Source organism: Lithobates pipiens, unplaced genomic scaffold, assembly GCF_037356315.1.
Source record: "Lithobates pipiens isolate NorthernLeopardFrog02 unplaced genomic scaffold, aLitPip1_a1.2 Scaffold_28, whole genome shotgun sequence".
In the NCBI taxonomy this organism is placed as follows: domain Eukaryota; kingdom Metazoa; phylum Chordata; class Amphibia; order Anura; family Ranidae; genus Lithobates; species Lithobates pipiens.
In genome coordinates, this window is record NW_027507789.1 from 225,856,599 (window position 1) to 225,884,377 (window position 27,779).

Sequence of the window (27,779 nt, forward strand, 5' to 3'; positions counted from 1 at the left end):
GGACATAAGTCCTCTCGTGTGTACGGGGCTTTAAAGTACCTCTGTTACGGCAGACTTTAATCTGAAACGTTGTGATGTCAAATCATGGAAAAAGAGAACCTATCCTTTATATCTGACACATAGACCGGCACGGTCATGTGGACTCTCTTTTACTTTCAGTGGGATTAAAATTGGATCATAGACGTCGTCGTGCAAATTTCCAACCACACAGGGGTGTTTTGGCCACACATTTCCAACCACACAGGGGTGTTTTGGCCACACATTTCCAACCACACATGGGTGTTTTGGCCGCACATTTCCAACCACACATGGGTGTTTTGTCTACACATTTCCAACCACACATGGGTGTTTTGGCCACACATTTCCAACCATACATGGGTGTTTTGGCCGCACATTTCCAACCACACAGAGGTGTTTTGGCCACACATTTCCAACCACACAGAGGTGTTTTGGCCACACATTTCCAACCACACAGAGGTGTTTTGGCCGCACATTTCCAACCACACATGGGCGTTTTGGCCACACATTTCCAACCACACATGGGCGTTTTGGCCACACATTTCCAACCACACATGGGCGTTTTGGCCACACATTTTCAACCACACAGGGGTGTTTTGGCCACACATTTCCAACCACAGAGGGGTGTTTTGGCCGCACATTTCCAACCACACAGGGGTGTTTTGGCCACACATTTCCAACCACACATACACAGTAGGTGTTTTGGACGCACATTCTCTGTGGCCAACATCATTAAAAGAAACAGAAATGAACGGGAACTGACCTTTCTTGACGCAGAACGAGGTGTTTCTGATGGCCGTTCTCTTCTTCTTCTTCCTGAAGCGTCCGCAGACGCCTGACTTCTCCTTAAACTCTTTCCGCAAACTGTCCACAAGGATAGTCGGCCTCTGGAAGGGTAAAAACACAAAGTCAATGTGTGATTTGATTCTGAAGGATATCTGATTGTCGTGACATTTGTAATTGATACAAAATTTAAAAAATGGGCCAATACAAGAAGAGTCTCATGTGACAGCTACAAAGTTAGTAAAATGAGTAACTTCTGTTAATATTTTTATCTGCAGCGTTCCACTTCTAGGTCAGGCTGGACCAGCCATTCTCAGCAAGGGTTCCTCCAGAGGTTCCTTGAGTTGTGGCTGACCGACCTCCCATTTGGTGGTGCCGGTATAATTCCAAGACCTGGCAAAACCAACCCTGTAAGGGGGGCATTTCTCCCTCTGATCCCAGATGCATTGTTATGATTATTTTATCAGGGGTTCCCTGAGACCTGGAAACTAATCTGAGGGGTGAAAGGGTTGAGAAAGTTTGCTCCATACAGTGCCCTTTGTAGACTTCTCCTTACTTTAACACATTGCTGATAGACGGGGTACTCTCTATAATCTCACAAAGTAATGAGCAGAGACGAACTATGACCATTTACTCCTGATCACCACCTCCTCTGTGGTCATCCAGCAGAGCAGCCACTCCCTCTGCCAGCCTGATTCCAAGTTTCAGATGGTGTGCAGGACATGATGTGACAGTTTACATACAGGAGGGAGTGTAATGTATATTTCTATGGTGGATTTGCATTTAGCAATATATTACCTCCTCCTCCTCATCTGTTGTTTTTAAAGTGTTAACCCTTTCTTTCTCAGCAAGGACCTCCTCATCAGCATCGTCTAGCTGCTCGGGATTCTGGGTAAATGGATGTTCTCTCTTGGTGAATCTGAATGAAGAGAGGAAAGAGTCAGATCTGTAGTATGGGACGTGTTAGCAGTGATTTCATATTCCCAATATATAAATGAAAACAACACAACACACTACCTAATAATGTTGCATTGTAATGGGTGTATGAAGCATATACAACATACAAGGGAAGTGTATCAGAAATAGACAAAAGCACATGCTAGGTAGAGGACATCCCTTACAATGTTACAAAGTGTCGGACGGTGAAATATAGTTTACATGTGAATAGTTACGTTTAACAAATGGTGGAGTACAAAGAGTACAAGAGTCTACATAATGCACACAGACCAAGTTCTACGACTATGGACTATACTCAGCATTTGGGGGCCTAATGTCTTCATCCAGTAGAGGACTGGGAACCATTGGCCTGAAGGGAAAACACAATATAGTTGGCCGCTCTTGGTGGGGTTGGATTTCTGTAGACTAAGGAATGTGTATACCATGCAGAGAGTGCCATGGTGCCGCAGTGATTGGTGGGCATGGTGGGGGGGGGGGGGGGGGGTTTGCTCGTTAAAGACGTGGTTTATTGTGATACACTTTTTTTTCTCATCTTCCAGTATTGGCTTCCATTGTAGCTGGAAGACTTTCTTCTGCCAGGAGCTGCAATCCAAAGTTTGAACAGGGAGCAGATAACTATATAACGCCCAGCGGAGTTGATCCCGAAATTTGCATGAACTTAGATTCAGATCGAGTTTTCATGAATTTGGAGGCTGCAAGTCAAATCTAAATTATTTTTGGCAGGTTGAGATCCCCAAAAGGCTTCTGGGAGAAAGTGGCAAAAGGCTGCTTCTATCTTATGTCTTCATCTGCTGACCACTCTTAGCTTGACTGCCACCAGGTCAGCTTCCCAAACCAATCAGCCTAATTTATCATCATTGGCTGCTCTGTAATACAAACGTTCTTGGAGGCTGGTTCAGATTACCTTCGACTTCTAAAGGACTTTGGGTTTAGAATTTCAGAATTTTGGAGGCGCGTGAATTTTTTAAAAGTTTGGCTGAACCACAACTGGTGAAACTTTACCGAAGTTTGCTCAACTCCAATGCCCAGCATGAGTCACTGACTGCTGGTCCCGATGTCTGAATGGTAAATCATCTCCCCTTAGGGCCACCAGCCCAACCTACATTACCAGTCCTGGCACAGGGGGGCAAATGGCTGCCTTATTCAAAAGCCAAGAGATGAGTCCACAGTGAGATCAGCACCCACTTCTGGATTGTTTGCTGTGGCTTTAGCTTTATTTATGTTCAACAAGGTGGTCGCTTCCACAATCAAATCTATGTAAACAGGGCCGCTGATAGGCCAGTACAACTGGCCCTGCTGTACCGGGCCTGAAAAGCAAGGGGGCCCGGGCAACCTGAACAGCAAAGTAAATTTTCATGTAAAAAAAAATAAAAATTATTCTCCAGCCACCAATCATCCCATCCCCCGCATTCTTACCCTGCCAATACTCTGCAATACATACCCTGCCAATACTCTGCAATACATACCCTGCCAATACTCTGGAGCACATACCCTGCCAATACTCTGCAATACATACCCTGCCAATACTCTGCAGCACATACCCTGACAATACTCTGCAGCACATACCCTGCCAATACTCTGCAATACATACCCTGCCAATACTCTGCAACACATACCCTGCCAATACTCTGCAATACATACCCTGCCAATACTCTGCAACACATACCCTGCCAATACTCTGCAATACATACCCTGACAATACTCTGCAGCACATACCCTGCCAATACTCTGCAACACATACCCTGCCAATACTCTGCAACACATACCCTGCCAATACTCTGCAATACATACCCTGCCAATACTCTGCAATACATACTCTGCCAATACTCTGCAGCACATACCCTGCCAATACTCTGCAATACATACCCTGCCAATACTCTGCAGCACATACCCTGCCAATACTCTGCAATACATACCCTGCCAATACTCTGCAACACATACCCTGCCAATACTCTGCAGCACATACCCTGCCAATACTCTGCAGCACATACCCTGCCAATACTCTGCAATACATACCCTGCCAATACTCTGCAACACATACCCTGCCAATACTCTGCAATACATACCCTGCCAATACTCTGCAGCACATACCCTGCCAATACTCTGCAATACATACCCTGCCAATACTCTGCAATACATACCTTGCCAATACTCTGCAATACATACCCTGACAATACTCTGCAGCACATACCCTGCCAATACTCTGCAATACATACCCTGCCAATACTCTGCAACACATACCCTGCCAATACTCTGCAATACATACCCTGCCAATACTCTGCAACACATACCCTGCCAATACTCTGCAATACATACCCTGCCAATACTCTGCAACACATACCCTGCCAATACTCTGCAATACATACCCTGCCAATACTCTGCAATACATAACCTGCCAATACTCTGAAATACCCAGCAATAATCTGCAATACCCTGCCAATACTCTGCAATACCCTGCCAATACTTATTATGTATTACATATAGATATTAAAGAGGTCTGTTCTCATCTGAAAACAGTATTTCTTTTGGATAATCAAACCTATAACTGGCTGGAGAAAAACAAATATCACTTGTAGACAAACCTACACTGTGTTTCAAGGCGGGGCCTGGGGGGGGGGGGGGCAGGGTGGAGCTGAAGGGGGCCCCCTCAGGTAGGCTGTACGGGGCCCCATGATTTCTATCAGCGGCCCTGTATTTAAATGATTGCCATTGTGATGTACGTTGTTCAGCAACCCACCTGAATACCGGATCTTGTTTTAAACTTCTGGTTCCAATCCACCATTCCAGAAGCCACAGGAGGCCCCAGAGTACGATGGTTTGTGCGTACGGCTGAAGAGGAAGCAGAGAGAGTCAGAAATTCTCACAATTCATACCAGTGAAAAAAAAAAAAAAAAAAAAAAGAATATGATTGGTAAAAAAAAAAATTATATTTAAATAAATAAATAATTTAATATGATTGGTTAAAACAAAACAAAAATAAACTAGATATAGAAAAGGATCAGATAAAAAAAAAAAAGAATATGATTGGTAAAAAAAATAGATATTAAAATAAATAAATAATTTAATATGATTGGTTAAAACAAAACAAAAAAAATAGATATAGAAAAGAATCTGATTAAAAAAAAAAAGAATGAATATGATTTGTAAAAAAATATAGATATTAAAAATAAATAAATTAAACAGCTAAGGGGAGAAGGGGAGGAAGGAGTGCATTAGGACTAACTAGATTAAGCTAAGGGTTAATAAGGTGTTAAACTGGAATACATTTTATTAAAAGAATAATTTAGTTTTACTTTATGTAAGGTTTCTTCAACATATATCATATGCAGGTCATAATTCACACCTTTGATCTACATATGAATGAAATATAATTTGTTATATATTAACAAAAGAGGTAACTACAACGTAACAAGACATTGTTACATTATATTACTCAGTGACATTTGCAGACCATCTACAAGGGTTATATAACACAACATTCTGACAGCCACACCTGCTATGTAATAGGTAGCAATTCCTGGCTGTCATTTTGACAGCTGGTAACAGTGCTGGCAGAGTTGTGTCGGGAAAGGAGGCGTGGGGGGTAGAGCTGAACTTAGGGGGACACGTCCTTGAAGTTCTTCAGAGTGTATTAGAGGGAAGTGGCATTGTCACCCTAGAATCCGTGTCCCCACTGCAGAGTAAAGGCAGCTTGGGCCAATCACTGACCACTAATGGGGAGGGATGTAAATAGCATTGTCACTGACCATAACTGTAGGAAAGTTAAAAGGCTACCGATGGAGGAGGATCTAAAAAAGATAACACCACTGACCACATATTCTGGAGATTATTACTGCAGAGACTGGCACCAATGTTGGGGGCTATTATTGCAAAACTGACACCAATTCCGGGGCTTATTATAGAGTTTACTGACACCATTGTTGGGGGTTATTATTGTGTTTAGTGACACCAATGTTGAGGTTATTATTGCGTTTACTGACACCATTGTTGGGGGTTATTATTGCATTTATGGACATCAATATTGGGGGTTATTATTGAGCTTACTGACACCAGTTTTGGGGGCTATTATTGCGTTTACTGAGACCAATGTTGGGGGTTATTATTGCATTTACTGACACCAAAGTTGGGGGTTATTATTGAGCTTACGAACACCAATGTTGGGGGGCTATTATTGCATTTACTGACACCAATGTTGGTCGTTATTGAGCTTACGAACACCAATGTTGGGGGTTATTATTGTGTTTACTGACACCAAAGTTAGGGGCTATAATTGCAGAAACTGATATCAGTGCTGGGGGTTATTGCCAAAACTGGAACCAATGCAGGGAGCCATTAGTGATGCTAATGAGACCAATGCTGGGGGTTATTATTGCGGAAATTGGCACCAATGCTGGGGGTTATTGTTGTGGATTTTGGCACCAATGCTGGGGGTTATAATTGTAGGAAATGACACCAATGCTGGGGGTTATAATTCCAGGAAATAACACCAATGCTGGGGGTTAAAATTGCAGGAAATGACACCAATGCTGGGGGTTATAATTCCAGGAAATAACACCAATGCTGGGGGTTATTATTGCAGGAAATGACACCAATGCTGGGGGTTATAATTCCAGGAAATAACACCAATGCTGGGGGTTATAATTGCAGGAAATGACACCAATGCTGGGGGTTATAATTCCAGGAAATAACACCAATGCTGGGGGTTATTATTGCAGGAAATGACACCAATGCTGGGGGTTATAATTCCAGGAAATAACACCAATGCTGGGGGTTATAATTGCAGGAAATGACACCAATGCTGGGGGTTATAATTCCAGGAAATAACACCAATGCTGGGGGTTATAATTGCAGGAAATGACACCAATGTTGGGGGTTATAATTGCAGAAACTGAAAGTATCATTGGGGATTATTATTGTGTTCAGTGACACCAATGGTGTGCAGTTTGCCATTTTCGCCCTGGGCACTGGATGACCTTGTCCTGGCACCTCCTGAATAGAACCCTGAACCCCGAGTCCCTCTGCTCTCTGTGCACTTCACAAGGTGTTTATTACTTTGATCGGAGTGCTCCTTTACTTACAATCACCAGGAGGTCATACACAGATGGTATAGCAGTGTAAAATGGGCCATGAAGGAAAACCTAGGAAGAGAAGATCACATCATTGTATTATACAGAGATTTCCAATCCCATCACTTTACTAAAGTCCACCAAAAGAACAAACCCACCAATCAGAATCCTTGATTAAAGTGTATCTCTAGATAAAACTTTTGTTTTATGGGGAAAGTTAAGCAACTATCAGGTTTTCTTGATGTCCCCATTGGGGAGATTCACCCTCTCTATTTGTCCTGGTGATTGTTGTCACAGAGACAGGAAGTGACGGGAAATTCAACATTTTGAGTTGTCACCACAGAACAGGAACAGAGGGAAATCTTCTAATGGGGACACCCGTCCCGGTGATACATGGGACATTCCCTCATTTTGGAGAGAATTCCAGTCAATCTTGTTATTGCTCCAAGTGAAGTGAAGAAACTTTATGGAGATTCATTTTGCGAGATACAAGTGTTTTCAGGTTATATTCTCTGCAAACTGAATGGGTGAATGCGGGAACGGCATTAGGTGGCACTGAGACGCATGCTTATTTCCTACTGTAGTCAATGCCAGCTAGTGATCATAATGCAGTATGGCCACTAGATGGCGCTGACTATCATAAGAAATAAGTATGTTCCTCATTGCCATATCTAGTGGCCATAATATTGTGTGGCTACCAGATGGCACTGACTTTTATTGTATTTAAGTACACTATATTACCAAAAGTATTGAGACACCTGCCTTTACACACACATGAAGTTTAACGACATCCCAGTCTTAGTCCGGAGGGTTCAATATTGAGTTGGCTCCGCCCTTTGCAGCTATAACAGCTTCAACTCTTCTGGGAAGGCCGTCCACAAGGTTTAGGAGGGTGTCTATGGGAATGTTTGACCATTCTTCCAGAAGAACATTTGTGAGGTCAGGCACTGATGTTGGACGAGAAGGCCTGGCTCGCAGTTTCCGCTCTAATTCCTCCCAAAGGTGTTCTATCGTGGTTGAGGTCAGTCAAGTTCCTCCACCCCAAACTCGCTCATCCATGTGTTTATGGACCTTCATTTGTGCACTGGTCCAAAGAATTTGGTGGAGGGGGAATTATGGTGTGGGTGGAGGGGGGGATTATGGTGTGGGGGTTGTTTTTCAGGGGTTGGGCTTGGCCCCCTTAGTTCCAGTGAAGGGAACTCTTAAGGCATCAGCATACCAAGACATTTTGGACAATTTCATGACCTCAACTCTGTGCAGGCCAGTCAAGTTCCTCCACCCCAAACTCACTCATCCATGTCTTTATGGGCCTTGCTTTGTGCACTGGTTGGCAGTCATGTTGGAACAGGAAGGGGCCGTCCCCAAACTGTTCCCACAAAGTTGGGAGCATGAAATTGTCCAAGATGTCTTGGTGTGCTGACGTCTTAAGAGCTCCCTTCACTGGAACTAAGGGGCCAAGCCAAACCCCTGAAAAACAACCCCCCCCACACCATAATCCCCCCTCCACCAAATGATTTGGAGAGGTGGACCAATACTTTTGCCAATATAAGCCAAGTTTGGGGGGTGGAGGAACTTAAGGTGTCAGCATACCAAGACATTTTGGACAATTTAATGGTCCCAACTTTGTAGGAACAGTTTGAGGACGGCCCCTTCCTGTTCCAACATGACTGCCCACCAGTGCACAAAGCAAGGCCCATAAAGACATGGATGAGCAAGTTTGGGGTAGAGGAACTTGACTGGCCTGCACAGAGTCCTGAACTCAACCACGATAGAACACATTTGGAATGAATTAGAGCGGAGACTGTGAACCAGGCCTTCTTGTCCAACATCAGTGCCTGACCTCACAAATGCACTTCTGGAACAATGGTCAAACATTCCCATAGACACCCTCCTAAACCTTGTGGACGGCCTTCCCAGAAGAGTTGAAGCTGTTATAGCTGCAAAGGGCGGAGCCAACCCAATACTGAACCCTCCGGACTAAGACTGGGATCCAATTAACTAGTTCCTGACCAGGCGCCGCAGTTGTACTGCGACAGGTTGGCTGTCCTGCGCGAATCGCTATCATTGTACGTCAGGAGCGCACATGGCGACCTGTGGGCACACGAGCGTGTGCCAATTCACTAACAGGGGAGCCAATCAGCGGATCCGGTGGACTCGATGTCCGCCGGCCACCTGCGATCGCTCCACAGAGAGGTAGAACGGGGATCTACCAGCGTAAAGCACCTCCCTAGGGAACATTTAACCCCTTGATCGCCCCTGGTGTTAACCCCTTATCTGGCAGTGTCATTTATACAATAATCAGTGCATTTTTATAACACTGATTGATGTATAAATGACACGATCCCCCCCAAAAAAGTGTCAAAAGTGTCTGATCTGTCCGTCGCAGTGTCGCAGTCCCGCTAAAATTCGCAGATCACCGCCATTACTAGTAAAAAATAAATACTAATATAAATGCCATAAATCTATCCCCTATTTTGTAGATGTGATACATTTTTGTTCAAACCAATCAATATACCCTAATTGGGATTTTTTTTTTTTTAAACAAAAAACATGTAGAAGAATACATCTTGGCCTAAACTGAGGAAGAAATTATTTTTTTCAAATTTTTTGGGATATTTATTATAGCAAAAAGTAAAGGAAAACTGACCACACTGTGCTCTCATGCTTAGTATGGTCAGTTTTTATTAGGAATGAAGAGGGACTGTCAGGATTTCACATAAAGGAAGCAATACAAAGAGAAAAGGATACTTCTTCATACAAGTACATGGTACAACAGCCACACATCAGAAATATCAAATGTAGGGTTTACATATTCTTCAATGTGAATTGCTGGAGGTAATTACCGTTCTCATGATTTATTATTGTGTTGTGCTGTTTTTTTTTTTTTTACTGTGCTAAACTGGGGGTTTATTATTGTGTTGTGCTGGGGGTTTATTACTGTGCCGTGCATGGGGTTTATTGTTGTGCAATGCTAGGGGTTATTTATTGGGCTGCGTTGGGAGTTAATTATTGTACAATGCTGGGGGTTAATTGTTGTGACATGCTTGGGGTTAATTATTGGGAATTGTTTGGGGTTAATTATTGTACAATGCTGGGGGTTAATTGTTGTAACATTCTGGAGGTTAATTATTGGGAAACGTTAGGGGTTAATTATTGTACAATGCTGGGGGTTAATTGTTGTGACATTCACTGTGCCATGCATGGGGTTAATTGTTGTGACATGCTGGGGGTTATTTATTGGGCAGCGAATGGGGGTTAATTATTGTACAATGCTGGGGGTTAATTGTTGTGACATGCTTGGGGTTAATTATTGGGAATTGTTTGGGGTTAATTATTGTACAATGCTGGGGGTTAATTACTGTGCGGTGCTGAGGGTTAAGTATTGAACCATGCCCTGGTTAATAACTGTGCTGGGGTTAATTACTGTGTCCTACTGTGGGTTGCAATATATGTAAACCCTTACTTTGTAAAACAACCCATTCCGTTTAAAATAGAAATGAAAGGCAAAAAGTTTGTGTGTATATATATATAAACATTCTAAATACCTTTTATAGTCTTCTTTACTTATTGTATAAGTGATCACATACCCTCTGTTCTTAGCTGCATAAGGAGCTCAGAGGGCTAGGGGAGGAGAAACAGCAGCACACTGGTCTCCCCAGTAAAAGGCTATATGACGGGGAGGGGGGCATGTCAGGACAATTGTGATAATTGAAAGAGGCTCGGCACAGCCAGATAACTGACCACACTGTGCTCACATTCCTAGTGTGGTCAATTTCTAATAAGAAAGCGGGGGGGGGGGGGAGACTGGTAGGATCACCAGGCATTTCACACAAGCGAAGCAATACAAATAGAACAGGAGACTTGTGCATACAAGTACATGGGACAGCAGGCTCATATCAGGAACAGAAAATGTTGGGTTGACATATTCTTTAGCTTCTACATGTAAAGAACACATTTCACGTTTTTTGTTTTGTCTTTTTTTGCCGGCATATCGGCAGTGTGACATGTTTTACTGTAACAATGTGTGATATAAAAAGCTATGTATCAACACTCACCAGAACGACCAAAAACGCCGTCAAATTGCTGGGCGGCACCAAGATCAAGTAGATTAAATATAATTCTTCTGACAAAGGAACGAAAAATCCAATCATGTTGTATATTAGCGGGATGAGGGAGGACTGCAAGAGACCAGAAATCCAGGTGAGAGGTGACCCGGCACCAGAATGTCGGCCACAATAAAATCGAAAAGCAACATGTGATCAACCTACAAATTTCACATTTTACACCAATACATTACTTAAATTTTTATTTCCTTTAGCTTTTGGCTAGAGATAAAAAGGACAAAATATATTAGCAGTACTACATTGTAAAAAGAAAAAAAAAAAGTCAGATTGTTAGCTCAAGTTGACGCGTTTCGTCACAATTGACGTCATCAGGGGACCCGCGCATCCAGGCATCCAACGTACATGAGTTTCTTCATGAATTTGTCATTTTTTTAATGGTTATTTGCACGTCACTTTTTTTTGTAGTAGATTTGTACACTTGTCATTTAACTGCTTAGCGGCCGCGCTACATACATCTACTGCGGCAGCGCGGCTGCTGTGCTCTGGATCACGTATCTGGTATGTGATCAGCACTTCTACGTAAAGGGGCGCGTGCGCCCGACCACCCACGGCTGTCGTGTGAACTGTTACAAAACCAGCTGATCAGCGGGTCCCGGCCAACGATTGACGGCTGGGACTCGCTAATCGGCTTCGTCATTCATGGAAAAGAGCTCTGTGTTGTAAACAACACAGAGCCCTGCACACTGACAGGCGATCTTGTGGTTTTGTTTCCCCCAAAGCAGGGAAAAAAGACAAAATCACTTAGTAAAAGCACCACATATTACACACATCACACATTGTTGGGCACACAGTTAACCCCTTGATCGCCCCTAGATGTTACCACCTTCCCAGCCAGTGTCATTAGTACAGTGACAGTGCATAGTATTATCACTGATTAGTGTTACTGAGGATGTCACTGAGAATAATTGTCAGAGTCTGTCAGTCAGTGAACCCCCCCCCCCCAACATCAGTTAGTGTCAGATTGAGAACCACACTATTCCAGCCCCATTTTAGGTCACTGATCACTGAAATTCCGGTATATATCCCATAGCGTGTAGACGCTATAACTTCACGCAAACCAATCAATATATATGCTCATTAGAATTTTCTTTTTTTTTTACCAAAGACATGTAGACCCCCTATAGGCACAGGAATTTATAACCTTAAGCCGCGTACACGTTCTACTTTCGAATGAACGGACTTGACCACACACGATGAACAAACAGTCCGTCGAAAGTTTGCGCGATGACGTGTACAGCACGTACGACGGGACTAGAAATAGGAAGTCCAATACACAGCAATGCAACCTTCCGCCGTGTAAATCCTTTCTGAGCATGCGCCATACTTAGTCCGTCCAACTAGCCTACTCACGAGCGGACTGTCCGCTGAAACCAAAGTTGGACGGACAATATTACGGAAATTCCGAAATACTTAGTCCGCCAGACTGTCCGCTGAAAAAGTCAGCTGAAGCCCACACACGAGCGGACTGTCCGCTGAAATGTGTTTCGGCGGACTAAGTTGGACAGACGGTCCGCCCGTGTGTACGCGGCTTTAGTGGGACCCCCTTAACCGACGATGGCTAAGGACCTTGAAAAATGGGTAGTTGGAGAGGCCAATGTTCCCCTTTACATAAAAGAAAAAAAAAGATATTCATAGTAAGTAAGGTTGAATAAATACACCAGTCCATCCAGTTCAACCTGAGTGAGTGTCTACAATTGTCCCTATCCCTGTACATTTCACACTCACATTGGTCCCTACCCTCAAGGAGCCCACAATCCAATGTCCCCATTGATATACTAGGGCCAATTTTGGACAGAAGCCAATTAACCTACTTGCATGTCTTTGGGGTGTGGGAGGAAACTGGAGTACCCAGAGGAAACCCACACAGGCACAGGGAGAACATGCAAACTCCAGGCAGGTAGTGTCGTGGTTGGGATTTGAACCAGCGACCCTTCTTACTGCTAGGTGAGAGTGCCAACCACTACACCACTGTGCTGCCACCACTACACCACTGTGCTGCCACCACTGTGCTGCCACCACTACACCACTGTGCTGCCACCACTACACCACTGTGCTGCCACCACTTCACCACTGTGCTGCCACCACTACACCACTGTGCTGAATTATTGGAAACCAAAAAGGACTTAGTAATTCGATAAGGGGGGGAGGAATGGTCGTTCTTAGTAAAGCATACTATAGGAATAAGATGGAGAACTTGCTTGGGGATAATAGCACATACAGTATATTATCTAAGGACCCAATGTTTCAATTTAAAGGAAAATTACATGTCCTGATCGAAAAGGGTAAACAAGTTGGTGTGCAAACCGCATAGTTGGTCCCCCGATACTCCGCTGTGGGGGAACCCGCGGCTGCCCCACTTTCGAACCATTTCCGGACCCGATGCTGTCGGCCCGGAGTGGTATCGAAACCTTGGCGGATGTCTCCTCCCCGCAGGGGTTGCTTTCATATGATGAACTGAAATGTAGGCACGGGCTACCTAACTCCATGTTTTTTAGATACATACAGCTCCGGCATGCCTACCGTGCACAGTTTCCATGTACTATTACTCTGGAGGCAACCCCTGTGGAGACCATTATGGCCCTCCCGAACGAGAAAAAAAACGCTATCGACCTCATATGCTGTTCTAAATAGTATTGATACATCTGTTGTCTCCCGGCTGTTCTCCAGATGGCAGCGGGATATACCGGAATTAGCAGAGGATGATTGGGAGGAGGGTATCCAGCAATATCTACCCCTCATGATCTCCTCCAGAGACAGATACACCCAACTTAGATTTTTCCATCGAGCTTACTACTCCCCAGACCGCTTAGCCAGAATTTACCCCAATAAAACTGGTACGTGTCCTAAGTGTGGCTTGGCCTCTGGCACGTTCTTCCATATTGTTTGGTCCTGTGTGCATCTACAGGCCTTCTGGAGGGGGGTGGCGTCGGAGATCGGCTCTATAGGCCGATTCGATGTCCCCTGTGATCCACTACCCCTTTTGTTGGGGGTTGTGGACACGCTCCCGGCTCCGCAGGCTAAAAAACAATTTGTATTTTACTCAGCCTTTTACGCTAGGAAAGCTATCCTAATCAAATGGCAGGACCCTAGCCCCCCCAATGGTTGCCCAATGGAGAGCCCTGATCGATGCGGCCTTACCACTCTATAAGCTGACGTACCTAGGAAGAAACTGTCCCACCAAATTTGATAAGATATGGGGCCCTTGGGTCAAAGAGAGACCACTCCCTTAATACCTGAGCTCCAGATGGTGTGGGAATCTCTAGCTGGGAAGGTGGTGGTGGTGGGGAGAGCTGGGGACTCTGTATGCCCTTTCAGTTGGGTAGGAATGCTTTGTGTTTGATATAGATGTTGGTATCCCACCCGTGGTGATGTGTACCCACGGATCTTTCTGACTCTCTGACTGCAATTATGGTTTATTGGAAACACTGCCTAACTAACTGCTGTAATCAGATATGTTGGTATGCTGCTTAACCCAAATTTGACTCTTTCCTTCTCTTGATGTAACGCTGTAAACTGCTATACTTATTCTTGTTGAGATTGTACCACTGTTCTGACGTGTACTGTGAAAAATGTAATAAAACTTTATGTTAAAAAAAACAAAAAAAACAAGTTGGTGTGCGCAATAAAAAGGAGGATCTATTTTTAGACCCCCTTTTTTTGTAGAACCCCCCCCCCCCCCCCCCGATAATTTACTTCTTACCCAAGATGCATAAGGATACTGGTAATCCACCAGAGAGACCGATCGTCAATGGTATCGACTCGGTCTCATCTAGACTGGGTCGGTACATTGACACTTTTCAGCCATGGTGGTCAACACTGAGACATTCCAAAAAAAAAAAAGATACGAAATATATTATTCAGATTCTAGAGAGCCTTAAAGCCTCCCCATCAAGTTTCCTAATCACAACGGATGATGTGAGATCGTTGTATACTATTATTAGTCATGAAGACGCTTTATCTTCGATCAGATGGACTTTTCTGTCATCTGACCTCTCCAGGAAACATAAGAAATTTAAGTTGTGTAAGCCCTTGTACACACGGTGGGAGAATCCGTCGGAATGTGTCCTATCGGACCGTGTTGTCGGATAATCCGACTGTGTGTGGTATGCATCGGACTGATTCCGTCGGAATATCCGTCGGACCCAATTTTCCAACTTGTTGGAAATATTTCCCGACCAACTGGTTCGATCGGACATACTCCGATCATGTGTAGAGAATTTTGATCGGACCAAGTGCCACGCATGCTCAGATCAAATTCCTACATTAAAGCTATTGGCTACTAGCCTGAATGTAGTCCCATCGTAACGAAATTACGTCATCACGTTCTGAAAGATCGGATTTTTCGATAACTTAGTCCGACCGTGTGTATGCAACAGTTTCGGACAAGATCCGACGGACAAAATCCGACGGACAAGATCCGACGGATTTGGTTGTCGAAATCTCCGACCGTGTGTACAGGGGCTAAGAAACGAGAAATGATTATTGGTACAACAGGCAGTTCTTCCTTCAGACAAGGGGGGTTGCGATGGGGGGGGGGGGCTCGGTTTGCTCCCAGTGTGGCCAATCTATTTATGTGTGTTCAAAAACCGACCCCCTGAACTAGTATGCTACCACAGGTATATTGATGATTTAATTATAAGATCTGTCTTAGCCCTTGTACAGACGGTCGGACATTCTGACAACCAAATCCGTCGGATTTCGTCCGACGGATTTTGTCCGAAACTGTTGCATACACGCGGTCGGACAAAGTTGTCGGAAAATCCGATCGTTCAGAACGTGATGACGTAATTTCGTTACGATGGGACTACGTTCAGGCCAGTAGCCAATAGCTTTGATGTAGGAATTCGATCTGAGCATGCGTGGCACTTGGTCCGATCAAAATTCTCTACACATGATCGGAGTATGTCCGATCGAACCAGTTGGTCGGAAAATATTTCCAACAAGTTGGAAAATTGGGTCCGACGGATATTCAGACGGAATCAGTCCGATGCATACCACACACAGTCGGATTATCCGACGACACGGTCCGATAGGACACATTCCGACGGATTCTCCGACCGTGTGTACAAGGGCTTAGAGGTATTTATGAAAAAGTTAAATGCCAACAACAAAAATATTATTTTATTTTGGAACATTAGTATTGAGCGGGCAGTCTTCCTCAATCTAGAAATTTTTAAAGCAGGTGATACTTTTAGGATGATCAACCATTTTAACCCGACAGGTCGGAATTATTTCATCCCATTGGTGAGTTGTCATCATGCCAAATGGCTGTGTAACTGTCAGGGCTGGACTCAGCCCTTCCTTCTCTGAGCTGGCCACTCAACTGTCGGCTAATTGCCAGCTCCCATCTCTCCACAGGTACTCACCTATTGATGATATCCTGCTCGTCAGTCCTGCCTACTAAAGCCGTCCAGCCCAGAGGATCTCTGCCTTCGCCTTGGTCAACATCACAGAAAAGCTCTCCTGCATTCCTGTTAAAAGACTTGCTTGGCTGACATCCCTTCTGGCTCCAGATCCTGCTTGCTGTTTTCCTACGCTCATCTCCGTCTCCCTGACGTTTTGGCTTGTCTGACTATCCGTTCCGGTTCCTGAACTCTGGCTATGTTTTGACTACGTTTGTTCTATTTACTTATTACTTTACTTATTAACAAGTGTGATTTAACTTTACTTCTGTCTCGTTCTCATTTCATGGTTTCTGACGGTAACATACCCAGAGGGCAGTTTATTCGTCTACAACGTAGCCGCACCTCAGAGGAAGATTTCATTGTCCAGTCTCAGGTCTTGTCAACCCGATTTCAGGAGAAAGGGTGTGATAGATTAGGCCCTGAGAAGGAGGTGGAAATAGTAAGAAAAGTGGGTAGGAAGATTTTGGTTTCCAACATATCACATAAGAATGCAAATACTTCTACTAGTGTGAAGATGGTTCTGGACTACAACCAGGGCTCAAGTTCTGCGGGAACGCATGGGAACGGAGTTCCTGTACTTTTTCCACAACAGGAACTCAGTTCCCGTTAGCAGCCATGTCCTGCATATGCCTGAGTAACTGGTTGCTAGGCTGAGCAGCGCCTCCAAGAGAGAGCAGCCAGCCACAGAACCACACCAGACAGAGCCACACCAACTGCTGGTAAGGTTCCAGCCTGTGCCCACTGCCCATTCAGTGCCAGACAGTCCCAGGGGCCGCCGCCGACTACTCCCACAGCTGCTGTAGCACATTGCCAGCAGTGCAGCCCAACTGAGCTGCCAGACTTCTCCAGTCCAACTTCTCCTCTCCTGAGCTGAGCCTCTGAGTCCTCCCGCCCATGAGGTCCGCCACGAGTTTTCCGCCCGCCAGTGCCATTGAAAAACGTCCAGGTTAGTGTGTTACACACACTTTGTTAGTTACAGTGAGCATGCTCCCCCTCCATTCTGCTGTGTCCCCCACACCCCCTCCGTTCTGCTGCTGTGTCCCCCACTCCCTCTCCGTTCTGCTGCTGTCCCCCACTCCCCCTCCGTCCTGCTGCTGCCCCCCTCCAGTTTTCCTCCGTGTCCCCCTCCGTTCTGCTGTCACCCTCCATTCTGCTACTGTCCCCCTCTGTTCTGCTACTGCCCCCCTCCATTCTGCTACTGCCCCCCTCCATTCTGCTACTGCCCCCCTCCATTCTGCTACTGTCCCCCTCCATTCAGCTACTGTCCCCCTCCATTCTGCTGCTGTGTCCCCCACTCCCCCTCCGTTCTGCTGCTGTGTCCCCCACTCCCCCTCCGTTCTGCTGCTGTGTCCCCCACTCCCCCTCCGTTCTGCTGCTGTGTCCCCCACTCCCCCTCCGTTCTGCTGCTGTGTCCCCCACTCCCCCTCCGTTCTGCTGCTGTCCCCCACTCCCCCTGCGTTCTGCTGCTGCCCCCCACTCCCCCTCCGTTCTGCTGCTGCCCCCCACTCCCCCTCCGTTCTGCTGCCCCCCTCCAGTTTTCCTCCGTGTCCCCCTCCATTCTGCTGTCCCCCTCCATTCTGCTGCTGTGTCCCCAACTCCCCCTCCGTTCTGCTGCTGTGTCCCCCACTCCCCCTCCGTTCTGCTGCTGTGACCCCCCACTCCCCCTCCGTTCTGCTGCTGTCCCCCACTCCCCCTCCGTTCTGCTGCTGCCCCCTCCAGTATTTCTCTGTGTCCCCCTCTGTTCTGCTGTCCTCCTCCATTCTGCTACTGTCCCCCTCTGTTCTGCTACTGCCCCCTTTGTTCTGCTACTGTCCCCCTCCGTTCTGCTATTGTCCCCCTCCATTCTGCTGCTGTCCCCCACTCCCCCTCCATTCTGCTGATGTGTCCCCCACTCCCCCTCCATTCTGCTGCTGTCCCCCACTCCCCCTCCGTTCTGCTGCTGTGTCCCCCACTCCCCCTCCGTTCTGCTGCTGTCCCCCGCTCCCCCTCCATTCTGCTGCTGTGTCCCCCACTCCCCCTCCGTTCTGCTGCTGTCCCCCGCTCCCCCTCCATTCTGCTGCTGTGTCCCCCACTCCCCCTCCGTTCTGCTGCTGTCCCCCGCTCCCCCTCCATTCTGCTGCTGTGTCCCCCACTCCCCCTCCGTTCTGCTGCTGTCCCCCACTCCCCCTCCATTCTCCTGTTGCCCCCCTCCAGTTTTCCTCCGTGTCCCCCTCCATTCTGCTGTCCCCCACCGTTCTGCTACTGTCCCCCTCCGTTCTGCTGCCGTCCCCCTCCGTTCTGCTGCTGTCCTTCTCCATTCTGCTGTCCCCCTCCATTCTGCTGTCCCCCTCCATTCTGCTGTCCCCCTCCGTTCTTGTGGTGATTATCTGTTAGTTTGACAAGTTACCTTATTTTGTTTTTGTAAACTGGCACTTTACAATAAATGTTGCACTGCATTTTCTGTGAAATATATATATACATATGAGCGTTTCATTTTTTATTTTTTTTTGGTGGGGGAGTGGATCTTGGATGGGAGTTCCCACACTTTTTTCCCCAGGACTTAACCCCTGACTACAACATCCAATATAAAAAGTTTGAAAAAATTATCCAACGGCACTGGCCAATATTAAAGCAGGACAGGATTTTGGGTCCAGTCCTCCCTGAAAGGCCTCAGTTCACATACAGGAAGGCACCCAGGGAAAGATTAGTGCCAGGGGTAATTGACCCCCCCTACTTAAGTAGAGAATAGGCTTTTTTCCTTTCTGACTGGCTTCCGTGCAAGCGGGCGATGTCCGGCCTGTAGGCAGGCCAGAGGCAATATGAAGAAAAGAAAGGATTTTGTGGCAGTTGCCACCAGTAAGAACCTACAAAATCAAAGAGTTAATCACTTGTGCGACCACGGGAGTCGTATATATGTTGGAATGCGAGTGTGGCTTGCAATACGTAGGTAGAACTTCCAGACCGTTACAAGTCAGAATTGGCGAACCTGTTTAATAATATTAAGAAAGGACTCATCACCCATAACGTTTCTAAGCATTTTAAATTGTTTCATAATAGTGACCCCAGACACCTCAAATTTTGGGGTGTTGAGAGAGTTAAGAAACACTGGAGGGGGGGTAATTTTATCCGACAACTCAGCCGTAGAGAATCATACTGGGTATATGAAACTAAGGTGGCAGTGCTCAGGGGTTTAAATGTAGAGTTTGACCTAAATCGTTTTATTTCTGATGGCTAATTGCTTTTTAGGTCATATACATTTTTATACAATTTTTTTGCATTTACCTTTAGAAATTACAATTTTTGTTGTGTGGTTCTATAGAATATTTTAAGATTTTAAATATCTATATGTATTGTAAAGTGGAGGTTGGTTGCTCTGACGTTTTAATTTTAAAAGTTTTCTACTTTTATATAGTGCGCAATGCTGAGTTTTGTATTGAAGGGATATTTAGCTTAACCGCTTTCATCCTTTAAGACAATCGGTTTCCATTTTGTGTCCCTCTAACATCCACTTCACAAATAGACATGCTCAAGTTTTACTAATCTAGTTTCGTTTCTCATGTTACCGTTATCTTCTTTCAGTTGTTTAGTTTCTTGGAAAGCACATGATTTTGAGGAATCACTAGTTTCACTTTTATGGTAGGCTGTACTTGTATATGATTGGATAATCTGTATGACACGTTCAAAGGGCGGTACTTTCTGAAAGCCCCCTTTAAATATTCACACCAAAGAATAAAGATTAGATTTGCTCGGAGAGACTTTGTTGTTTTGTGTCATTGTCTCAATGGGCTAATCTCCCAGGCCTGTGTGGGTGATTGGACATCACACTTTGACAGACATGAATGGGGTTAAAAATCACCTCTAGACAATCTACATTCCCTTCAGTTATTCCCTTCATGTATTATTTGCAGCTCATCGTAATATTTTTGAGCACTATTGATGGATATTTTCTATCATAATTGTGGCATTACGATCTTTTTTCCTTACATGTGTGTTTGCCAGGGACAGAGCTTGCTCAGCTTGCGGGTCAGTTGTTGCCCTGTATGTCCATTCCTGACGGGGCCTCCGACTGACTTGCTGTACTGAGCTTGGCCACTATGTCCGTACCGCAATCAACACCGTTAGGATCACCACTGCGCATGTCCGGCAATCAGGTGGCTGATAACAGGACTGTTGTACGTGCCTCCGAACACCGCCGACGAAGTCCCACCCACTGGGACGATACCGGAACACGTCAGCAGCAGCCACCCTCCACTCAGTCTCTGTGAGACATGCTTGCAGTTTGCAGCGAATGTTTTTATTCTTAGAACTGGGGCCACAGTGCTTCACTTGTGAGTAAAATTCTTTTGGATTTAAATAAAATGTATTGAGAACATACAGAGAGCACTATGCATGTTTTATTTTGTTCTTACATGATACAACGAAGTTTGTCTGTAATGACATTGATTGGGAGATCTGATAAGCGATTTGGAGCAGTAAAGCAGTGGGTGTATATTGTGAGCGGATCTCTGGAAAAGCACTTATACCTCTGTTTAACCCCTTGTGAGGGGAAGTCTTTTGTTGACCTATCTGTTAGCTCAGTAGGTCCACTGTGCAAGGTGAGCGGCTTGTTTTACTGTCAGTGGTGGTATTTTCATGGATCTGCACAAGATTTTACAAGCACAAGTGTTCACAGCTGAGGAATTTTTCTGCCTTACTCCCTGTTTACCTGTGTACATGCATGGACTTTCTCTCTGAAGATTTTAAAGCTATACATTTATAATAATCCTTAGTGATTTAGTTTAGTTTTTAATTAGAGCTGTACTATTTATGATTTAAAATGGGTACACATGACAATTCTGTGAGCTATATACAGTACTCTGTCCTGTGATTCTGGGGCTGTTTACTCTGTCCTGTGTTGCTGAGCTGTATACTCTGTCCTGTGATTCTGGGGCTGTATACTCTGTCATGTGTTACTGAGCTGTATACTCTGTCCAGTGTTGCTGAGCTGTATACACTGTCCAGTGTTGCTGAGCTGTATACACTGTCCTGTGTTGCTGAGGCTGTATACTCTGTCCCGTGATTCTGGGGCTGTATACTCTGTCCTGTGTTGCTCAGCTGTATACTCTGTCCTGTGTTGCTCAGCTGTATACTCTGTCCCGTGTTGCTCAGCTGTATACTCTGTCCCGTGTTGCTGAGCTGTATACTCTGTCCCGTGTTGCTGAGCTGTATACTCTGTCCCGTGTTGCTGAGCTGTATACTCTGTCCCGTGTTGCTGAGCTGTATACTCTGTCCCGTGTTGCTGAGCTGTATACACTGTCCCGTGTTGCTGAGCTGTATACTCTGTCCTGTGATTCTGGGGCTGTATACTCTGTCCTGTGTTGCTCAGCTGTATACTCTGTCCTGTGATTCTGGGGCTGTATACTCTGTCCTGTGATTCTGGGGCTGTATACTCTGTCCTGTGATTCTGGGGCTGTATACTCTGTCCTGTGATTCTGGGGCTGTATACTCTGTCCTGTGTTGCTGAGCTGTATACTCTGTCCTGTGTTGCTCAGCTGTATACACCTGACACAATGGGTTGAAGCAAGTGAAATACAGGGGATGGAGTGGGCGGATTCTATAAGGGGTTTGGCTTATGAGAAGCAGGAGGGGTCAAAAAGGAAGGGCGAGTCTAGATAGATCTCTACAACTTGGTCCTCTCATTCTTTGACTCTTCTTCGGATCCAGTTGGTGCTCCATTAGCTAGTAGAAAGCTGCCACATGGTAATTTATTTGGAGCCTCCAAGAGCTTCACCCCCCAAATCCCAGAGAGTTTCTCTTGCTGTCTGCAGACCCAAATAAAATGCTGCAAACAAATCTGTTGCTTAGAATGTGGCTCACAGGACATGATCTCCGATTTGTAGACATGAAAAAGCCGAAGTGACCCTCTAGAGACGATGTCACCAACTTACCAAGATAAAGAAGAAGGACCATCGGTCGTGATGAATCTTCCTCTTCCCAAACAAAAATGTGATTGAGTAAACATAGAGGACCGTGGCCATGCCGTAACCCAAAATTTCCACAATCTGCAAATCAAAAACATAACTGTAATGTAACGAACATAATCAGATTCCACAGACATTGGCCAAATGTAGAATTCTCATGAAGTTATTGTAATCTGGGGCCACCCTAAACCTGACCTCCAGCCTTCCCTTCAGTCTGTGCAGGTGTACCAGTTCCTAGCCTGGACTGAAATGCCTTCCTCTGATTTCACCGTACACTGTGAGCTTCTCACATTTGGAGAGGAGGGAAGCCAGCAGTTTCCGGGGGAAAGGGGCACAAAGGGGGGCCCAGACAGCAGATGGAAGGGGTGCATGTGCTAGAAACACTCCCCTGTACTGCAGCCAGAGGAAGAAGCTGGCAGCGTTGCAGGGGAAGGTAGAAGAGGATTGATGTCTGCAATAAGACAGTACAGCCAGTCCCCCTTCTGAGCAGGTGCCCGGGCCCCCCCTATTGAAATGATGAGGCCTGGACCCAGTACAGTAGCGGCAATGCTTGTGGGCAATAGGTGGGATGGACATCCACCCTCAAGAAGGTGTTCTGATATTTGCATAACTCCTCCCAAGAGCCAGCCCACTGTTTGTATGAAAATTTAGGCTTCCCCCCATCCAATTTGCATGACAGGAAAGTCAAACAGCTGGTTCACACAGCTCTGGGGCGGCCATGGTCTGCACTGGAAAAGGGACCTGATTTGCACCTGAAATGGTGAACAGGGACACACCCAACCCCCTACTGTGACCCTCATCAGTGTGAACCCAGCGAAAGGCCTCTTGAGGGGAGTACTGAGGCAGAGTGCTCTGATGTTTTTGAGAAACTATATACAGCCTATGTCCCGGGTTCCTCCCCCTAGCCACGGTCTGCCTGCACTGAGACCAGGGGTGCCTCCCAGCAAATCCATGCACACGGCCCTTAATCTACATGCAGGGCGCCGGGCGCATGGATTTCAGTGGGGGTTTTTTTTTTTTTAAGCATATGATTAGAGCTTGAGTGTAAGGAAGGGCTAAACAGTACCCAAGATGGCGGCCGATGAATACAACCTGTGACCTCAGCCCCTGTCATAACACCTACGGTGCATCTGCGCATTGTCAGGAAGGGCATGCTAGTATTCAGGATGAGAATCCAAGATAACCTGTTAGACTGCCATGCGTGTGCATGCACGCATCTTTGTGCGCATCGGCGCGCACATGTGCGCGAACACCCGGTAACAGCTTTTGGCATCCAAGAGGCTATTTCAACTCTGCCAGTGCACAGATTTGGTGCTGTTTGCTCTACAGCGTTCCCGTGTGTTCCTGTTACCTGCATCTTGATACCTGTTCCTGTTACCCGACCCGGCTTGCCTCTGACGATTCCTGCTATCCGCCTGCACCCGACCGGGCTTGTCTGACCACCGCACCTGCCTGCTCCTTCTGCTACCTCGCTACCAGCCCATCACCAACCCAGCCTGTATCCTGACTATTCTTCTGCCTCTGCATCTGCTCCTGACGTGTCCGCCAGTGTATTCTTCTGCCTGGAGAATCCTGCTGAGCTACCGCTCCTCCTACAGCTGCTTCGGATTCCACGGCCTGCAACCAATCAGGCACTCGTGTGACTCTGCCCTCCTGCACTCCCTGTCTGCTCTACCGGGGGGTCCTCGAGTCAGAGGTGTAAGAGAGGCCGTCTGCTGCATACCGTCTTTACCGTCAGGTACGTGACACTGAGGCTATAAATGGCTTCAAAAAAGGGTGGGCTCTGGGGGCAGAGCACTTCCCCCAGAGCCCACCCACTTGTGTGACAATAGTGAATTATTATTCGCTATTGTCTTCCTGATTCTCCTCCCAGCCAATTAGGAAGCAGGTACTGAGACTCCAATCGGGTCTCAGGAACCACTTCCTGTTCAGCCAGGAGGAGAAGCAACAGCCCCGAAGGGAGGAGCAGCAGCTCTACCATCTGCTTCCTAAGGTAAGGAGGCCTCTGATTGCCGCCCTCCCATCCGTCTCCTGTAGAGGACAGGGGATTGCCGCCTTCCTGTCCATATTCCACGTGGGGGGGAGGGGGTGGCATTGGTTTGCCGCCGCCGCCCCCCCCCCCCCCCCAAAAAAAAATATTGAGCACCAGCCGCCACTGACTGAGACCCAGTGATGACAACATTGCTTTGGACCGTCTTCCTTCCAAGCTTGGTGACGCTCCCTGTCTGCTCTACCGGGGGGTCCTCGAGTCAGAGGTGTAAGAGAGGCCGTCTGCTGCATACCAGGCTTTACCGTCAGGTACGTGACACTCAGGCTATAAATGGCTTCAAAAAAGGGTGGGCTCTGGGGGCAGAGCACTTCCCTCAGAGCCCACCCACTTGTGTGACAATAGTGAATTATTATTCGCTATTGTCTTCCTGATTCTCCTCCCAGCCAATTAGGAAGCAGGTACTGAGACTCCAATCAGGTCTCAGGACCCACTTCCTGTTCAGCCAGGAGGAGAAGCAACAGCCCCGAAGGGAGGAGCAGCAGCTCTACCATCTGCTTCCTAAGGTAAGGAGGCCTCTGATCGCTGCCCTCCCATCTGTCTCCCCTGGGGGACAGGGGATTGCCGCCTTCCTGTCCATATTCCACGTGCACATTGCTTTGGACCGTCTTCCTTCCAAGCTTGGTGACAATGATGGACCAGGACTGAACAATGTGTATTGGCAAGGTTTCCTTGCAGAGGACCAACGCACCCCCTGATATGGCAGACATATAGCTGTGCAATCAGAAAAGCTCATACTTCCTCTTGCTGATTGGAGAGCTCTGGCTATAACACAGCAGGGGACATGTTGGACCTCTACAGAGAGACCACTGCTTCCAAGCAGAGAGCAACAGTCCTTCTCTGAAGCTGCTTGGAAGGGATAGACTTCTCTACTCGGGATGTGGCCGATTTCTATAGAAAACCAACTGTAAGACTTGGCTCACCTTTTGTTTTGATGCGCCTGGAAGGTGTTGAGCTGATATTAAGTGAAGTCCACATTGGGTTTTAAATGAGTAAAATTTCGGAGGTTCAGCTAAATGCATGGCTGTGAAAAGCTGAGCGATGATACTCACAAGCAGCACCGCGTTAAAAAATGACAGATGGGTGGAATGGCTGAACGCAAACAGGATGGCGACCATCAGGAAAAGGAGGAACCAAGAGAGGGCGATGTCCACCAGGGCTTGTCCAAACCAGTACGCGGATGGGAAAAGGCCGGAAATACGCAACTGGGAGCGAGCTTTGATCTGGAAGGAGAAAGATTCGGTGGTTGTGATCATGGCCAAAAGACAGAAAAAAAGATCACCTAGGTGGACCTTACTCTACAGGCTTCATAAACAGCTGAGCTCCGTTCACCAACTTCTGTCTGTTGGGTTCTTTGTTGCCTCAAGGGGGGAGGTTTTTCCTCACTTCCTGTCCCAGTGACAACATGAGGAGAATCTCTAAGATGGAAGCAGGTGACAATAGCAAAAAAATATTTTTTTTTTAGTATTGGGGGAGGGTTAAAACCTCTGAGACCTCCCGGACTGATCAACCTCATTCCCATCATTCTTATTCTGGTGTCAGCAAGCTGAGAAGTGAACAGGAAATCTCCTTCGACAAATAAACCGGAGATCTTTCCCATCAGGCTAGGCTGGGGTTGGGTATTATTAGCCCCATTACTTTGTACAGTAAGTCTTTATCAGTTAGAAGCATATTAGAAAACAAACAATTGACACAAAAGTTAAAGCAGACCTAAAAGTGAAGATTTCAGATATTTCAGGAAATAATTTATGTGCCCATGCAGTACCCTGAAAAAAAATCTATCCTTTGTCTTGAATACCTTCGGAAAACTAGCAGAGCATTTCCTGTTCCTAGGCACTCCTCTTCTGTAAGCTCAAAGCTGCATATCTGCAATGTGAGATCAACTAAGGCACTGCTACCTCTGACTGCTAGTGCTAGACTGAACAGATTTGGAGATTTGGAGTGAGGTTTGGTGATGTCACTCTTGTGCTGCTCATTGTTCTCCTTTGCTGGAGAGGAAGCTGTACCTGAGGCTGCGAAGTGCAAGGATCTCTCTGCTTCCAAGTTTGATAGTCTCAGGAGATGTAGAGTGAGATTTGGTGATGTCACTACCAGTGGTGGTCAGTGGTATTTTTTGGGTGGCAGGCAGCAAACAGTGCACAGCCAGCCACCCCCTTTCCCCAGTTGGGTCACCCACAACACCCCACCCCTCCTCTGTCCCCCGTCAGTTGGTCAGTGTCACCTCGCGGCCGCAACACTTACCGCGGGTTTCCCTCTGAGCATCCGGCTTCTATATCTCCTCTCCTCGTGTTTCCTCCAGTGGCGGATCTCCTCCCTCCACTCCAGCTTCCCCTGGGCAACAAATGGGCAGCCCTCTAGCTTTCCCTGTGTCTCTTCTCGCATCTACTCCCTCCTCCTCCTGATGGCCAGCGTAGCTTCTCCTTTCAGCCAATCGGGCAACTAGTTTCAAGACCCCCTTCCTGATTGGCCAGGAGGAGAATCAGTGTGAAAATAGCGAATATTCATTAACTATTGTCACATGGGCCCACCCTATTTTGAAGCCATTTTGAAGCCTATCAGAGCCTCTGGCTCTAGTCATGTGCTTCAAAGAAACTCTCCCACCCCACTGGAATCCATGGTCCAACGCACCTGTATGTACACCAGGGGGGATTGGCTGCCACTGGTCTCTACTTGCTGGAGAGGAAGCTGTAAACAGAAAAGGAGGTAAGGGTGCTCTGGTGGAGGTGGATGGCTGGTCAGGGGAAATGATGGTTGGATGGCTCTTCAGGCTGCACTTTGGGTGAGGAGAAGCAACTCTGAAGACATTTAAAAGAAAGAAATGCGCCACTAAGTGCAATGGATGGATCCACTTACCAGAGGAGGACTCCATGTTACATTCTTTTAATAATCCACAATCCTGTAAGTGCTTTTAACACCTTGTGCACTTGATTAAATCTTTTAATATTGCACTTAGGGGCACCTTTCTTTCTTTTATATGGAGAGGAAGCTGTGTCTGAGGACATGCAGTGCAAACTGCCATACCTGACGGTCTCAAGCTATAGAGTAAGATTTGGTCACTACTGTGCTGCTCATTGTTCTCCTTGCTGCAGAGCAATTTGTACCTAAGAAACAACAGTGGAAAGATCTCCTTGCTTCCACACCTGATGACCTCACATCAGGAGATCTGGAATAAGATTAGCTGCTGTACCTAAGGACCTGAAGTGGAAGCATCTCCCTGCTTCCAAACCTGGTGGCCACAGGAGTTTTGGTGAGGTCACTTCTGTGCTACTCACTGTTTCCATCGCTGGAGAGAAATTTGTACTTGAGGCAGTGCCCTGACAAGTGCATCCAGCGCCCAGGGCTAAGATTACACCCCCCCCCCCCCCCCCCGCTCATTATGTGCAAGCTTAGGGGATCCTACACCAAGCAGTCACTTGCTTGTATAAATCACTGCTGCTGTC

General features: G+C 46.5%; 1 protein-coding gene across 3 annotated transcripts in view; it reads right to left on the minus strand.

Annotated features, from left to right (window-relative positions):
* The window catches only part of LOC143936210 (ABC-type organic anion transporter ABCA8-like), a 113,611-nt gene that overhangs the window by 17,273 nt on the left and 68,559 nt on the right, over nucleotides 1-27,779 (minus strand). For all 3 annotated transcript variants that reach the window (XM_077460622.1, XM_077460623.1, XM_077460624.1), the window contains 7 exons: nucleotides 25,392-25,562; nucleotides 22,260-22,373; nucleotides 10,880-11,002; nucleotides 6,837-6,896; nucleotides 4,496-4,587; nucleotides 1,600-1,720; nucleotides 782-905 (listed from right to left, as the gene is read on the minus strand). In XM_077460622.1, coding sequence (XP_077316748.1) covers nucleotides 782-905; nucleotides 1,600-1,720; nucleotides 4,496-4,587; nucleotides 6,837-6,896; nucleotides 10,880-11,002; nucleotides 22,260-22,373; nucleotides 25,392-25,562 — 805 coding nt within the window. The remainder of the gene's footprint in view (nucleotides 1-781; nucleotides 906-1,599; nucleotides 1,721-4,495; nucleotides 4,588-6,836; nucleotides 6,897-10,879; nucleotides 11,003-22,259; nucleotides 22,374-25,391; nucleotides 25,563-27,779) is intronic.